At 45.9% G+C, this 13,560-nt stretch overlaps 1 protein-coding gene across 3 annotated transcripts in view; it reads right to left on the minus strand.

Annotated features, from left to right (window-relative positions):
- Positions 1 to 13,560, minus strand: part of FLT3 (fms related receptor tyrosine kinase 3) — a 469,875-nt gene that overhangs the window by 14,816 nt on the left and 441,499 nt on the right. For all 3 annotated transcript variants that reach the window (XR_013599399.1, XM_078655995.1, XM_078655994.1), the window contains exon 23: positions 3,464 to 3,569. Coding sequence is in view for 2 of the 3 variants with exons in the window: in XM_078655995.1 (XP_078512121.1) it covers positions 3,464 to 3,569 (106 nt within the window). In the remaining variant the exon portion in view is untranslated. The remainder of the gene's footprint in view (positions 1 to 3,463; positions 3,570 to 13,560) is intronic.

The following is a 13,560-nucleotide window of genomic DNA, read 5'->3' on the forward strand; positions in this document are numbered from 1 at the left end:
CCTTCCTGTCTTATACTTTCTTCTCTGTCCCCTCTAAAACTGACCATACTCTAATCTTACTCGGGCATTCTTTGTCTGCCCCTTCCGCTGATACTCTCCTCCATTTCTCGCAGGTAATTTTCCATTCCCATCCCCTCGGTTACTCTCTCCTCCATTCCTCTACAGGCACATTCTCTTGCCCATCGACATACAATGTGCTCCATTACTGTTCTCTGCCACTCTTTTCAGGTATTTTTGTACCCATATTTGTGATCTCCCTTTGGTACTCTCCAACACCACCAAAGAAACCTTCCATTACTTCCTCTTGTCACACGTCCAATAGGGACATTGTCGACATCACTAAGTTAGCCTGAGCCCTGCAGCCATGATGCAGCTTTTGCACACGTTACCACATGGCTTGCTTTTGCACAAATCTGGTTATGCCATTCACATGAGTACTGTCTGCTTTGTTCGTTCTCTGCTTATTCCTGGAGTTTTTCTGAACATTGTGAACAAGGTCGATAAACAATGCCCTTTGTTATTCTGTTCTGGTCAGGCCCTAGCAATTAAACAAAACATACTAGTGCAGCTGCTGCTGGGGACTCACACTTGGATATGATGGGAATACACGTTTAGGCGATGGACACTTGGAAAGGGACCTTTCCAGGAAGAAGAGCTACACAAACCTATGATGTAGAAATACCATCTATAGTCTAAGGTATGGGTTCTGCTGACAAAGCCTAGAGATCTTCCATTATATAGTAATACTTTCGCTAGCTAATGGGAGGGAGGTTAGGCACTGTAGTCTTTTTTCCATAGTCTTTGTATGATGACATCTCCCTTTATGATCTATGGCCTAGGGGCAAAGCTAACTATTTTGGTTATTATGCATTTTTCTGCTTGCTGTGGCTCGAATACTGCATGTAAGAGCACAATAGTTAAAATAAACATTTTAAACTGTACTCGTGTTTTGGTCAGTTCATTGTGGACAAGTATGAGAGTATAAGCAAAAAGGTGTGTCTTGTTACAGCGATTACTTAGAGATCCGTGAGTCTGGGGTGTCTTATCATTTGTTTCTTCATCAGTGTGTAGAAGGGCAAATGAGACACTTTAGCTAGTCAGTCCTGGACTCGTGGGGACTAAGACCCTATACACCGAGGCCCCATAATCCTGTGCATAGTTCTGTGCATGTGCAGAATCCCTGCAACACTCTCATGTACTCTTCCCAAACTATAGTGCTCTCTTTTAAGTATTCTTCCTGCCTGCCCCAGGCTGGGACTCTCATTCTCCCTCCCTAAATACCACCTCTCATGTACCTTTTTTCCTTTTCAGCTAAGCTTCGTTGACTCTGTGTGCCAGCTAGCAGTATACCTCCCCAACAGGAACTTTAGTTGTTACTTCACAGGTGCTTACAGTGGGAATCCTTACAGCGGGGTCATTACATAGGGAGTACTATTACATTGCGTAGCCCCGTCCCCCCAAAAAATAATCTAAAACTCTTACTGGGATAAAGTAAAACAACCATTTGATTAAAGTCATGCACTATATTATGTGATTCTAGTATGCACCTTGTTACCTGAATCTATAGCATCCCTCTTTCTTGGTAGTGAGAGGCTTTAGTGCCCATTTTGAACAAAGCAACCTCTCATACACGTATCAAGACTTTCTAGGGGAACAAGGCTAGTAGGTAATGTGAGCTTACATGGACACTCTTTGACTGATCAACTGGGGTAAAGAAAACCTTCCCACAGGGGTCCATTTTGGCCCAGTGCCTCCCTGTCTTCACACTAGCACACAGTTCTAAAAGCATGTCACTGAACGTACCGCAGCACCTAAAGTTGCTGTGCTGCATTGCATGACATTGACAGAGCAGGAAAGAGCAATACCTTCATAGATATGGTACTATCCTCCTCTCTGCATAGCGCTGGTGCACAATTATATTACAGAGTGCCAAGCACACACCTTTGTGCCGTAGTGCAAGGGTGTGTGTGTGATGCCTAGCATATGTTTTGTACTGGAAGAGGGCCCTTCCAGTAAAAAACCAAGCTTGAAAAGTTTTCCGAATTCAGATGTGTGCTGTACAGTGCAGCACATGTGCATAGATGGGAAGTTTAGGAGAAATTAAAGCATTCATCTTTTTAACGCCTGCTTTAAAGTGGCGTTTGTTTTTTGATTTGAAGACCCTGTCTATTATTGTTAGTAGGTAGGGCTTTGCTAAAAAAAACATGTGTGGTTGCATGGGAATGCCCATTTACTACCCCAGGACCACCTCTTGAAAGCAGAGTAATGAAAAGCAACACAATGTGCTATTTTGAGGAAACGTTCTGAAAGTAAATTAAAACAATTGCGCTGGTTTGCCTCACTTTTGTGACACAGACCCAGCGCAAAATATTTGTAAATCTGCCCCTAGGTTTCCTCCTTTCACAGAAGTCCGCAATGGGCTACAATGGCTCTGTCATGCGGAACAATGAGGCGGTAGCAGGTCCCATGGTAACTTCAACTCATGATCCAGACCTTCCATGGGGGCGAGTAGGCCATATAAAAATAAGCAATGTTTATGCTGGGGCAGGAAAACACAAGGCTTTCTTCCACCCTATCAGGCCACATCTGTCCATTATGCAAATTTTCCTTTGTTCACTTTTGCCGAAGTAAGCCCACCTTTTATAAATTTGACTCAGGTACTTTTTAACCATAAATAACGTCATATTAGAAAATTGCCTTATTGGGCTTTATTTTTAACCACATTACATGCAGGTGGTTCGAAAGTGGCATCTAGCCCCAGAGTCCCTTGTGTTTTCTGTGTATAAAGACTATTTAGAATGTCCATAGGGTCATAAAATTGAGTCATGGAGAGACCTTCTTAAACTGCAGTTGAACATTAGCTTAAAATTTGCTCTTGAGTGAAAACCGTATTATCTGCATACTAGAAGTGTATGGGCGGATTGACCCTGTCTAGGTCACTCATTTTACAGAAAGAATTCCCTGTAGGCTCGTCATCAGGGCACAAATTATATATTTATGAATATTTGAGCACTCATATTTTACCACAATAATTTATTGAAACATATCAATTTTTAAATATTTTCTTAACACAAAATAGTTTTCCAGGGTTTTTTAAATAACATTGTTTTTGTTCGGCAAACAGATACATTACAAATAAAGGTTGCCTTTTTTTGTGTGCTTTTTATCACCCACAAATTCATTTCGGTGGCCACTGTTTTCAGTATTAAGATTTCAGGTTTCTTTAGCATTTATGAAACAAAGTCATATCATTAACATGCTTAAGCACCGTGAAGGAGAGGAGCTCTGAAAATTGTATTGAACATGAACATGTTCTTATATGCTTTAATAATCCCATTTGTAACTCAAAGTTAGTTAACCACAAGGTAACACACATTACAATAGAGAGACGTATTTCCAGTATGTGTATGTGCCTAAATTCTAAATAGGTGAAAATACAGTACGTGCTTATTTAGTAACATACCACTGCTTCAATGGCTGACAGCTGGCATCCAAGAAAGGAAACAAGCTGAGAGAACGAGGGTCTTCTGTCACTGGCGTATGACCAGCACGATTGCATCACAAGGTAACTGTGGTAGTGTACAAAAAATAATGAGACATATCAGCATTTTCATTTATATTAACCGTGACGGATCAAGTAAACTACATATGAATTACTCAATTTCATATTGCATGATGGTCTTAGAACAATATGATATTGTCTATTTATTTGTGAAGTTTCTATAATGATAACAATACAAAATTGTGTGTTTTATTCAGGAAGGAATTAGTAACTTAATGGGTCGTTGGTGTATTCATTATTTGGTGATTCACTAGGATCCAATGGCGTAAACATGGAAATCTACAAATAACGTATATTTCCATGTGCATATCTAACTTTAAACTGTCAGCTTGGCAGCAGTCTGTCAATCAGCTGGTTTAGTTATGACTAAGGTGCAAATACACACTATTTTTCTCCACCTGTAAACTATGGGCCTCATTTATGAGGCCGTGCGTGCCTTTTACGCCGCCGGTGCGTCACTTTTTGTGACGCACCAGTGGCGTAAACAATGCGCCTTGTTGCGCCATATTTACAAAGTGACGCATCTAGGTAGATGCGTCACTTTGTAAACCCGTGCGCTACATTATACCTGCGTCAGGTATAATGTATGCAAAGGGGGCGTTCACACGCAAAAAGCCTCGTAATAGTGACGCAGTGAAATCTATGAGATTTCACTGCGTCACTTTTAGGACGCTGTTGCGTCAAAATTTTGCGCCTGCCTCACAGCAGGCGTAAGACTGACGCAAGCCCTTTCACATGGGGCTTTCCCCATGTGAAAGGACGCATTGCTGGAGTTGCGTCACTTTTGTGACACACCCCTTACAGCTCCTTACAGCTTTCTGCGCTTACAGATACGTCAGAAATACTGACGTATCTGTAACTCCTTGCGACATGATGCGTCATATTATAAATATGACGCATCAATCATGTCGCAGGGAGAGCGCAATGAAAAGTGACGCATCGCTGTTTTCACGCAGCGATGCGTCACTTTTCATAAATAAGGCCCTATGTTTCTTTGTGGATAAGTGCGTTACTGTAAACTCCAGGGGCCTTATTTATGAAAAGTGACGCATCGCTGCGTGAAAACCTAGATGCGTCACTTTGTAAATATGGCGCAACAAGGCGCATTGTTTACGCCACTGGTGCGTCACAAAAAGTGACGCACCGGCGGCGTAAAAGGCACGCACGGCCTCATAAATGAGGCCCCTGGAATATCATTGTGGTTTTCATACCCAATTTGAAAGCTACGAGCAGGATTTACAAAGGTTTTGCATTGGGTTTGCATTACTTTTCTGACAGAGACTCAAAACAAAATCCTTTGCAGGATTTGCAAGCAAACGCATAATGGTATTTGTGTTGGTTTGCAGGAAAAATACTCTGCATCGAAGGGGAATTACATGAGTGATGCATGGGCGTTTCTGTGTTTTTGATGCAACCCTACGTACTAACAATAGTAGACAGTAGTAGTAGTAAGACTTGTTTATTCGTCATTAAAAACCATAAACATTGTTAAAAATAAACATCTAGCATTATAAATAGATTAGTAAAAAAGGAACGGAGGAAGAAAATTAAAACAATCAAGCACCTCAAAACGACTCTAATCGACAGGTCCCCTCACCTGTATAGCCATCATTATGAAAGGGCCAGGGTGCCTACTGTTTGGGAAATTCCAAAGTACATTACTCCTCAGGACCAACAGTTAATGACCCCAAAATAGGGTACCTCCATGTTTTGATTCATGTGAAATTATATATACACATAAAACTGAGGGATATAGCAACTTATCATTTCGTATTACACTTGTGTGCAAGATAACGCATAAAGTTCAATAGTGCAGTAATTCAGTCATGGTAACCTCCAGACCCAATAAGACGCGATAAGGGACCAATGAGCCTTGGTTCTCTTTAGCAGCACACCATGACAATGCAATAATGTAAGGTTAACAAAGCCTTAAGCTGCGTCTAAAAATACATGTAAAGTGCAACAGTGCTGAAACTCAGTCACGAGGGGATCAGGTAGGGCGGGTTAGGGAGTCAAAAACCATAGGACTCCCTAGCAACCCACCATGACAGTGCAAATATTCAGTGCTACTGGGACAGATATCCAGCCTTGCAGCATAGGGAGACAATGAGCACAGGTTCTCCCTAGCAGCCCACCATAACTGGGATGGATTCCATTGACTCTTAGGAGAGCCTCACTTAGCCAACTCCCTTGGCCTCCTACTGAACCTGAGAATTCTCCTTGACAGGCATCTTAAAGGTGCCCAGGAGTTGCACCAGATGTGTGTTAAGCACTGCATTCCTTGGGTACAGTGACTCAATTACTGCTGACCTACATGTTTTAATCCCAAATGCATTACATTTTTTCTTCAACAGGGTTCTTCGCTGGTGGCCTAGGACCTGGCAAATACAAAGGACGTGGTGCAGTGTTTCGTCTATCTAGTGACATTTCCAGTCCTTCCTTAGACCTTCTTTCTTCAACTTTGGCATGAAGTCCAAAGTCAGAATTTCTCTAAGTCTAGGGAACATTAGTTTCTGCTTGTTCGTCAGGGAGTAGTTGGCCTCCAAGGGGGGGAGCTGCTTTTGATCATCATATGATTTCAGTCAGTCAGTAAGTCAGTCAAGTAATCTTTATTTCGGTCAAAAGAACTTAAAAGATGCAAGGCAGCCATTCATGACAAATTAAAACTTGAGCAAATAGCAATGATTCTAAAAATATAAATACATAAAAAAAAGTACAGCATAGATACTTGGTTCATCAGTAGATTCCACAAGCTACAAACAGTTACTACGAAAAAGATCTTCTCCTGCGCCACATAGCATCGATAAAACGAGAGACTGAAAATACAACCGGAGTGGAAGTATTACTTTTCAAAATCCTGAGAGCCTCTTGGTGGGATCTGAACCCCACGTTTTTACAAAGTTGGATAAGCCAATGTTGCCGTATGTTTTTATAACTAGGGCAAAAAAAGAAAATGTGGGACTCAGACTCCTCTTTCGCTCCACACACCGGGCAGTTAATCAATTTAGTAGTACACCATTTATGGGAGAAGATCCTAAGAGGAAGAGTACCATATCTAAAATGCAGGTAAATTTTCCTCGCTGAAACAGGTAAAATCTCGTCAAGAAAGGGCTCAATTAAATAATCATCTTTGGAATTAAAGAACTTGACAGTAAGTGGACCCAAGGAAGAACTGCCAAGGGTAGCCAAGATCCTTGACCGACGGTCAAGGTTGACTAACTCTGCACGAGACAATTGCTCACAAACCACAGCTGGGTTAGACCATAATCCAGGTAAGTCCAGTCTCTTACTTTCCCTTTTTAAAAAGGCAAACCATGGCAGTTTCTCAGAACCAGGAAGGCCCAGAACCTCTTCTAATGCTCGTCTAAAACATAATAGTTTGGGGGTTGCCCATGGTCTGCACCAGTAAATTATAGGGCATAGTGCGACTACCTCTTAAATAGGTGTTATACCAAGATCCAATCGCATAGGGATCAGGGGGTACTAGATGGAAGTGCCAACAGTGATCTTAGGAATTGGTTTTCAGCTTTGCTAATGCCATCCACCGAACAATGGCCCCAGAGTTCAGCCCCTTATAAAATTGCTCCCCGAGCTTGGGCTTTATAAATTTCTATGATGGGAGCAACTGGCTTAAAGGTGGATTCTCGATGGATTTTCAAAATGCCACCCGTGGTCTGAACTAATCTAAGTTTGGCCTTGGCAAGTTGGGGTGCCCAGTCCATTTTATCCGTAAGAGTAATACCAAGATATTCAAATACTGTTACCCTATCCAAAGCTGTGCCATTAAGGGAGGGGTTAGAGCATCTAGTCTTTGGTGGGTTACAGATCATAAACTTGTTTTTTTGGACATTATTTTCTAACCCCCTAAGATGGCAAAAGTGGGGGGCGGAGCTAGCTGGCGTCCATGCAAGACGCGTGAGCGCTGAGCTCCTCGCCTGTGCCCCGCCAAACTTCGTCAAAATCATCCTTCTGACACCCTGCCAGGGCTCAAAGTGGTAGCGGACCTCTGGACTGGGCTCCGGTCTGGTGACGGCCCTTTGCCCGGCTGAGATCCGGTGAGGGGAAGATTAGCAGCGAGGCGGACGGCGCTGGGACGGACCAGGCCGCGATCCCCGGACTATCCTAGGGGGCTGCCCAGGCTGCGTCGCATTGCGTGCGGCTCGAGGGGCAGGGGCGGGCTCGGCCTCCTTCAACAGCTGCTGATCGGCTGGGCCTAGTCGGTGCTTACACGACTGGCTCTGGGCGGTGTTGGAGCGGATCGGCTCCCGTCCTGTGCAGCCTCGAGAGGGACACCAGTAAAGACGTGGGAGAGGCGCGCGCTTGCTGGAGGGAGGCCCAAGTGACCTGCTGGTCTACCGGAGAGGCGTCCTGTTTGCCTGTACCTGGCCCTACGCTGAGAGAGGAGCACGGCGAAACTGTGAGTGTACTGCGCCCTGGAATTGAGGTGGGCCGGCTGCCCAGTATACGTGAGGTCCAGAAGGGACACTGTTCGGGGTGGCGTCTCGGAAGGAGGGCCTATCTGCATCCCGGTGCGGACAGCCGCCATCTTGTGCACCGGGCTTGCTGCGTAACACCCCGGCCTGGAGTAGCCGCCTCCACAGCACCCACTGCTTGCCCAACTACCAGCCGCAGGTGGTGCGTTCCTGGCTACTGGGCACATCGACCGCATGACCACCAGGAACGCCATGGGAAAAGGCGACAAATCCCAGCCCAAGCTGTCGTTCGACCAACGGAAGGCGAAGGGGGCTGAAGGGCCAGCTCTGGCCACTTCGCCGCGTCCCGCCACCTCTGAGAACTCCCTATGTTTGGAAATCCGCGATATGCTGGGGGTTATGGAAAAAGGCCTGCAAGACAGCATGGCAGCGATCAGTACTAAAATTGATGCCCTGACATATCGGATGGACCGCATGTCCGAGAGAGTTGATAAACACGCAGAGCGGCTGGACATGGCGGAGAGGCGGCTGACGGAGGCGGAGGAGGCCCAGACGGAATGGGATAAAGACCGCAAGCAGTTCGGACGACTACTCCAAGTCATTCAAGATAAGACGGAAGATTTGGAGGCGCGTTCGCGGCGCTCCAATCTACGCATTACGGGAGTGGCGGAATCCACTAGCACCGGTAAAATGGAGCTGTTTGTTGAGAAACTCCTTCAGACACTCTTAGGGGAGGATGTCTTCTCCCCTATGTTCATTGTCGAGAGGGCCCATCGCACTCTGGGGCCACGGCCGCAACCAGGACTCCCACCGCGACCAATCATAGCGAAGCTGTTGAACTATCGAGATAGGGACTTGGCACTACGGCTGGCCAGAGAGAAGGGAGAGCTGCAGTTTGAGGGTATGAACATCTCCCTCTACCCGGACTTCACGGCGAGAGTGCAGGAGGAAAGGAAGCGCTTTGCCCCATACAAGAAGCAACTGAGAGATCTAGGGCTTGACTACGCCATGCTGTACCCTGCGAGGCTTCGCATCAACAGGCAGGGTCACTCTCACTTTTTCACCGACCCCGCGGAACTCAAGAAATCCCTGAAGGTGTGGGAGAAGGACAAACGTAATAGCCAGAGGAGTCAGCGGGAGGACATGGAAGCTTCGTCCCAAATGGACGACCAGGAGTAGCTGAGTGAATGGGTGGCGTTGATGGTCTGACAGCGCCTGGTTGCGCTGGGGCCGGGGCACAGTCGGTGCGGGTCCGTCGAGACATGAGTTTGGGGTGAGATCTTTCTGGTTTCTTCCGGGACGGTTTGACTGTGCTGGGGAGTGGGTGGCGTGACGCTCTGCTGGCTCTGTGTTGCTGTGGGGTGGACCTTCCCACGAGCGGGAACTACATTAATTGACTGTGAAGACAAGAGCTGGCAGTGATGTCGAATGCTGGGCGGGGGCGGGGTGGGGGAGCGTGAGAAGTTTAAGGTCTTGGACCCATTTTTGAGCTGTTGTCTGGCTAGATACCTCTGCCCCTGCGCTTTTGGCTTTTGGCTCCTTCGGGGGCTCTTTGGGGTTTGTAGAGTTTGTTGACGGACAGGGGGGGGATGATGGGTGGTGATGGGGTCTGTCTGACCGGGTTGGGGATGGTCGGCTGTGGGCGGGAGGGAGGTTGTTCTCTAGTTCCTTTGTTGGGTATGTTGTGTATGATGACTGGGGGTAGTGGGGGGGGGATTTGTGTGTTCAAGCACGTGGGGATGTTCAAATATTGAGGGGATTGCGGCCTGCGACGGGGAAATGTGTAATGCTGTGTCTTGTTTATTGCCTGGTGCTACCGGTGACTGCCTTCGGCCTGGGGGGCGTTGCTCTCGCCATCTTTAGAGTCACGATGGTACACTCACGATTGCAATGTCGAATGCCGCCCTGAATGATCCCGCACTCACCCCGCACACTCTCAAAATGATGACATGGAATGTAAGGGGCTTGAATGATCACCGCAAGTTGAGGAAGGTCCTTAGTTATCTACACCGTCACAGGGTTGACTTAGCCCTTTTGCAGGAAACTCATCTGCCTGCCCACAGCAGGATGTTACAGACACGAGGGTTGGCGGGACACATAGTGGCGTCTGGCTTCACAACACATTCCCGGGGGGTACTGACCTGGGTTAGCAAAAAAAAAAAAAAAAAAAAATGGCAAAAGTTAACAAAACTATCCAGGGCCCGTTGAATACCCATAGATGATTTGGACAATAGGAGGGTGTCATCTGCAAACATCAATGCCGCCACCTGTTCGTTGTTCAATTTGGGGGCATCGATGTCTTTAACCCCCTTAAGGTGGGAAATCAGGGCATTGACGAAGAGACAAAAAAGGGTGAGCGCCAGCACACACCCTTGTCTGACTCCCCTGTTGACTGGTATTTTGGGTGTCAGACTACCCCATTTACCACTCTTAATTTGTGCAAAGTTGTTAAAGTGGAGTCTCTCGATGATATTGAGAAGGTAAGCCGGAACCCCCAAGTCCTCCAAAACATACCAAAGGATTTTGCGTGGTACTAGATCAAAGGCCGTTTTGAGGTCGACAAAAATTAAGTAGGTGCTGCCACCCTCTACTCTCACGGTCTTCCAGTAAAGAAGCTGGAATCTTAATAACTGGTCAACCGTGGAGGTCTTTTCCCTGAAACCGGCCTGAAAAGGTCTGAGAATCTGATGTTCCTCCATCCAAAACTGAAGCCGATCCAAAATGATGGGAGAGAAGATTTTTTGGCTAACGTCGATCAAACTGATCGGACGGTAGTTGGCCGGGAGAAGTGGAGAACCTTTTTTAAACACCGGAATAATCTCAGCACCAACCCAAGTATTGAGTAAGGTGGCACCCTGCATTATAGCATTATATAAGATGTACAGATAAGGGGCCCAGACCGCAATTTGATCTTTAAAAAGGTCTCCAGGAATTTTGTCGAGACCAGGCGCCTTACTCATGGGAGCCCAGTTATGGCTGTTTTGAGCTCCTTCAGTGTTATTTTGAATTCTAAGGGTTGACCATTATAGGGGGCAAAGGGAGGAAGGACCAGATTGTTGTTAGAGGCTAGGACATAGGAGGGTACCTGAATAGAAACATCCATTATGGTACCATCTTCAGTGGGAGAAGCATACAGCTTCTGATAATGTTCGGCCCATCTCTCAGGTGCGATGTTACAAACATCAACCTTTTGACCCACCTTACTACCAGAGCGAACAATGGTCCAAAATTCCCTCATGTCCCTGGACCCGAGGGCATTTTTTATAGAGGTCCATTTAGAATCCTCCCAGGGCTGTTTAGCATCAGTCTGTACTTTATTATACTCATGCCTCTTGGTTTGGATTAATAATCTATTCTTGGCTCTAATAGCAGCCAGAAGTGCCACCTTGGCTGCCTTACAATTAGCTTTGAACCAAGAACTTCCCCTCCTATTTTTCCTTGGATTACGGGCAGGTGGGTTAAGTAATTGCATAAGACTCGATAATAGTTCTGAATGGGTGTTAAGGATTTGGTTGGGAAGTGCTTCCTGCCCCCGTTCTAAGTGACCACTTATATCACCCAGTGCCCGAAGGACACTTTGATACAGTAGACTCGTGAGTTCGGGAGAGCTTTCACAGATGGCCATTTGAGCCTTCTTCTGTTGTTGGATATTAATGGGGGCTCCCAGGTGGTTGCTCCATCGCCCTGGGTTATGCCCAATTCAGGGAGATTTAAATCAAGTACCAAGGCATTGTGACGAGGAAGGTCCACAACGTCAATGATCTTGGGACAGGTACAAGCCTCGACCAAAATATAGTCGATACGGGAAGATTGGGCTAGCCGATTGAAAGTATGATTACCCTCTAGGTCAGATTTAGTACGACCATTACAAGCTCTCAAGGAGTGGCACAATGCAATGGAATTCATTTGGCGTGCTAAAGGGGTCCAGGCCCTGATCAGAGAAATTAGCAGATCAGGGATGGACCATAGAGAGTCCTCAGTGCTAGAAATAGATTCTAGTAAGCCTGGGAGCGGCTCATATTGACAATTAAAATCTCATGAAACTATCAAAATACTCTCACCCTTGACTTGTGTGATGAAATTATCTAGTATATCCAAAGTAGGAGATTCTCTACCCGCCCTGGTAGGACGGGAATAGACATTAATAAGGGTTAAACTAAACTTTGGAGTAAAGGAGAGTCTAATGCATTGAAGGTCTAATGAAGGGGGATTTAAGTGTGTAACCGTACACCCCAAATGGGAGCCTACCAAAATATTCATGCCCCCAAAGGGTCTTCCTTTCGCACCCGACAAAGCCAGAGTGTGTACTGACAAAAATTCTACCCTATGCACGTTTTCCCTAGCCCAATTCTCTTGAAAGAGACAGATATCAAACGTATCTATAAAGCCTCCCCGGTCAGGGCTATGCATTTTGTAAGAGAGTCCTGCAACATTCCAGGAGAAAATAGAAATTTGATCACTAGGACCTTTCACCCCACCATTGTGTACAGGTTCAATCCTAGTCACTGGGGCTTGCCCAGCAAAACTACTATCACTAGTTACGGTATCAACATTACTGGCTTCCACCTTCCTGCAGCCCCTTAATGGTTAGTCCGGTTGAAAGTGACCTGCAGATAAGGCTGGCTCTGGAGTGTCAAGAGTTACTAAAAGATCCCTACCTAGAGTGATGGCAGCTGGATCTAATTTTCCAGGGGACAGATCCTTGATAGATGTAGCCAAACATGACCTGGGTTGGGAGACAGGGTTATCGAGGGTATCCTGCCCACTTAGTCAGTCAACTTCCTCCAGGGGGGCAAACCGATTTGAAACAGGAAAACCAAAAGAAAATGGGTTGCGGTAACAGAAGGTACGGATACTAAGAGAATTGTTGGCCCGTAGGTTAAAACGATTTATGGGCTGAAAGAAGCCTTCCCTCCCTGGCCCAGGATAAACAAAATCTAGGGTAAGGGCTCTGATAGACAGAGTTTGGTTAGAAGAGGGATTGAGACTGGAGACATTATTCTTTGATTAATTCCTGGATGCCTGAAGTTGATAATTACGCAATCTCCACTAATGGACTTGTGGGTAAGGCCCACCCATGCAACCCTCCTAACCATTAAAATCTCACCAGCCTTATCATAAGGGAACTGCTTGTTCTTCACTCGCCAGTACGAAATCTTATTTCGTAATTCTAGTTGAGATTCTTTGTGATCTTCCTTTAATTCCGGAATTCCCACTAGGACGATCACATATGGAACAGCCTCAGGCGGAAGATTAATAATGGGAAGAGAGGATTGTTGAGTCAAGCCACTACCACCCCCTACATTCCCTTTGGCATTGGGCAACGCAATTGAATCTTCATCTATTATATTTGGCTCAGATTGATTTTTAGGTCCACTAGATGACTTAGGTGGTTTAGGGATATCCCCCTGAGAACCTTGTGCTGATATGAATCGAGAGGGGCCTTGACCAGGGAAAGGGTTTGCAGTGCCCGTTGAATTGCTGAGTTTAGATTGTTTGGGCAGCTCTTTGTTGGAAGCTTTAGGTGAATGTGAACACCGGCTCGTAATTGCTTCCTGAGGTATA

This window comes from Lissotriton helveticus, chromosome 8 (assembly GCF_964261635.1).
Source record: "Lissotriton helveticus chromosome 8, aLisHel1.1, whole genome shotgun sequence".
NCBI classification, from domain to species: domain Eukaryota; kingdom Metazoa; phylum Chordata; class Amphibia; order Caudata; family Salamandridae; genus Lissotriton; species Lissotriton helveticus.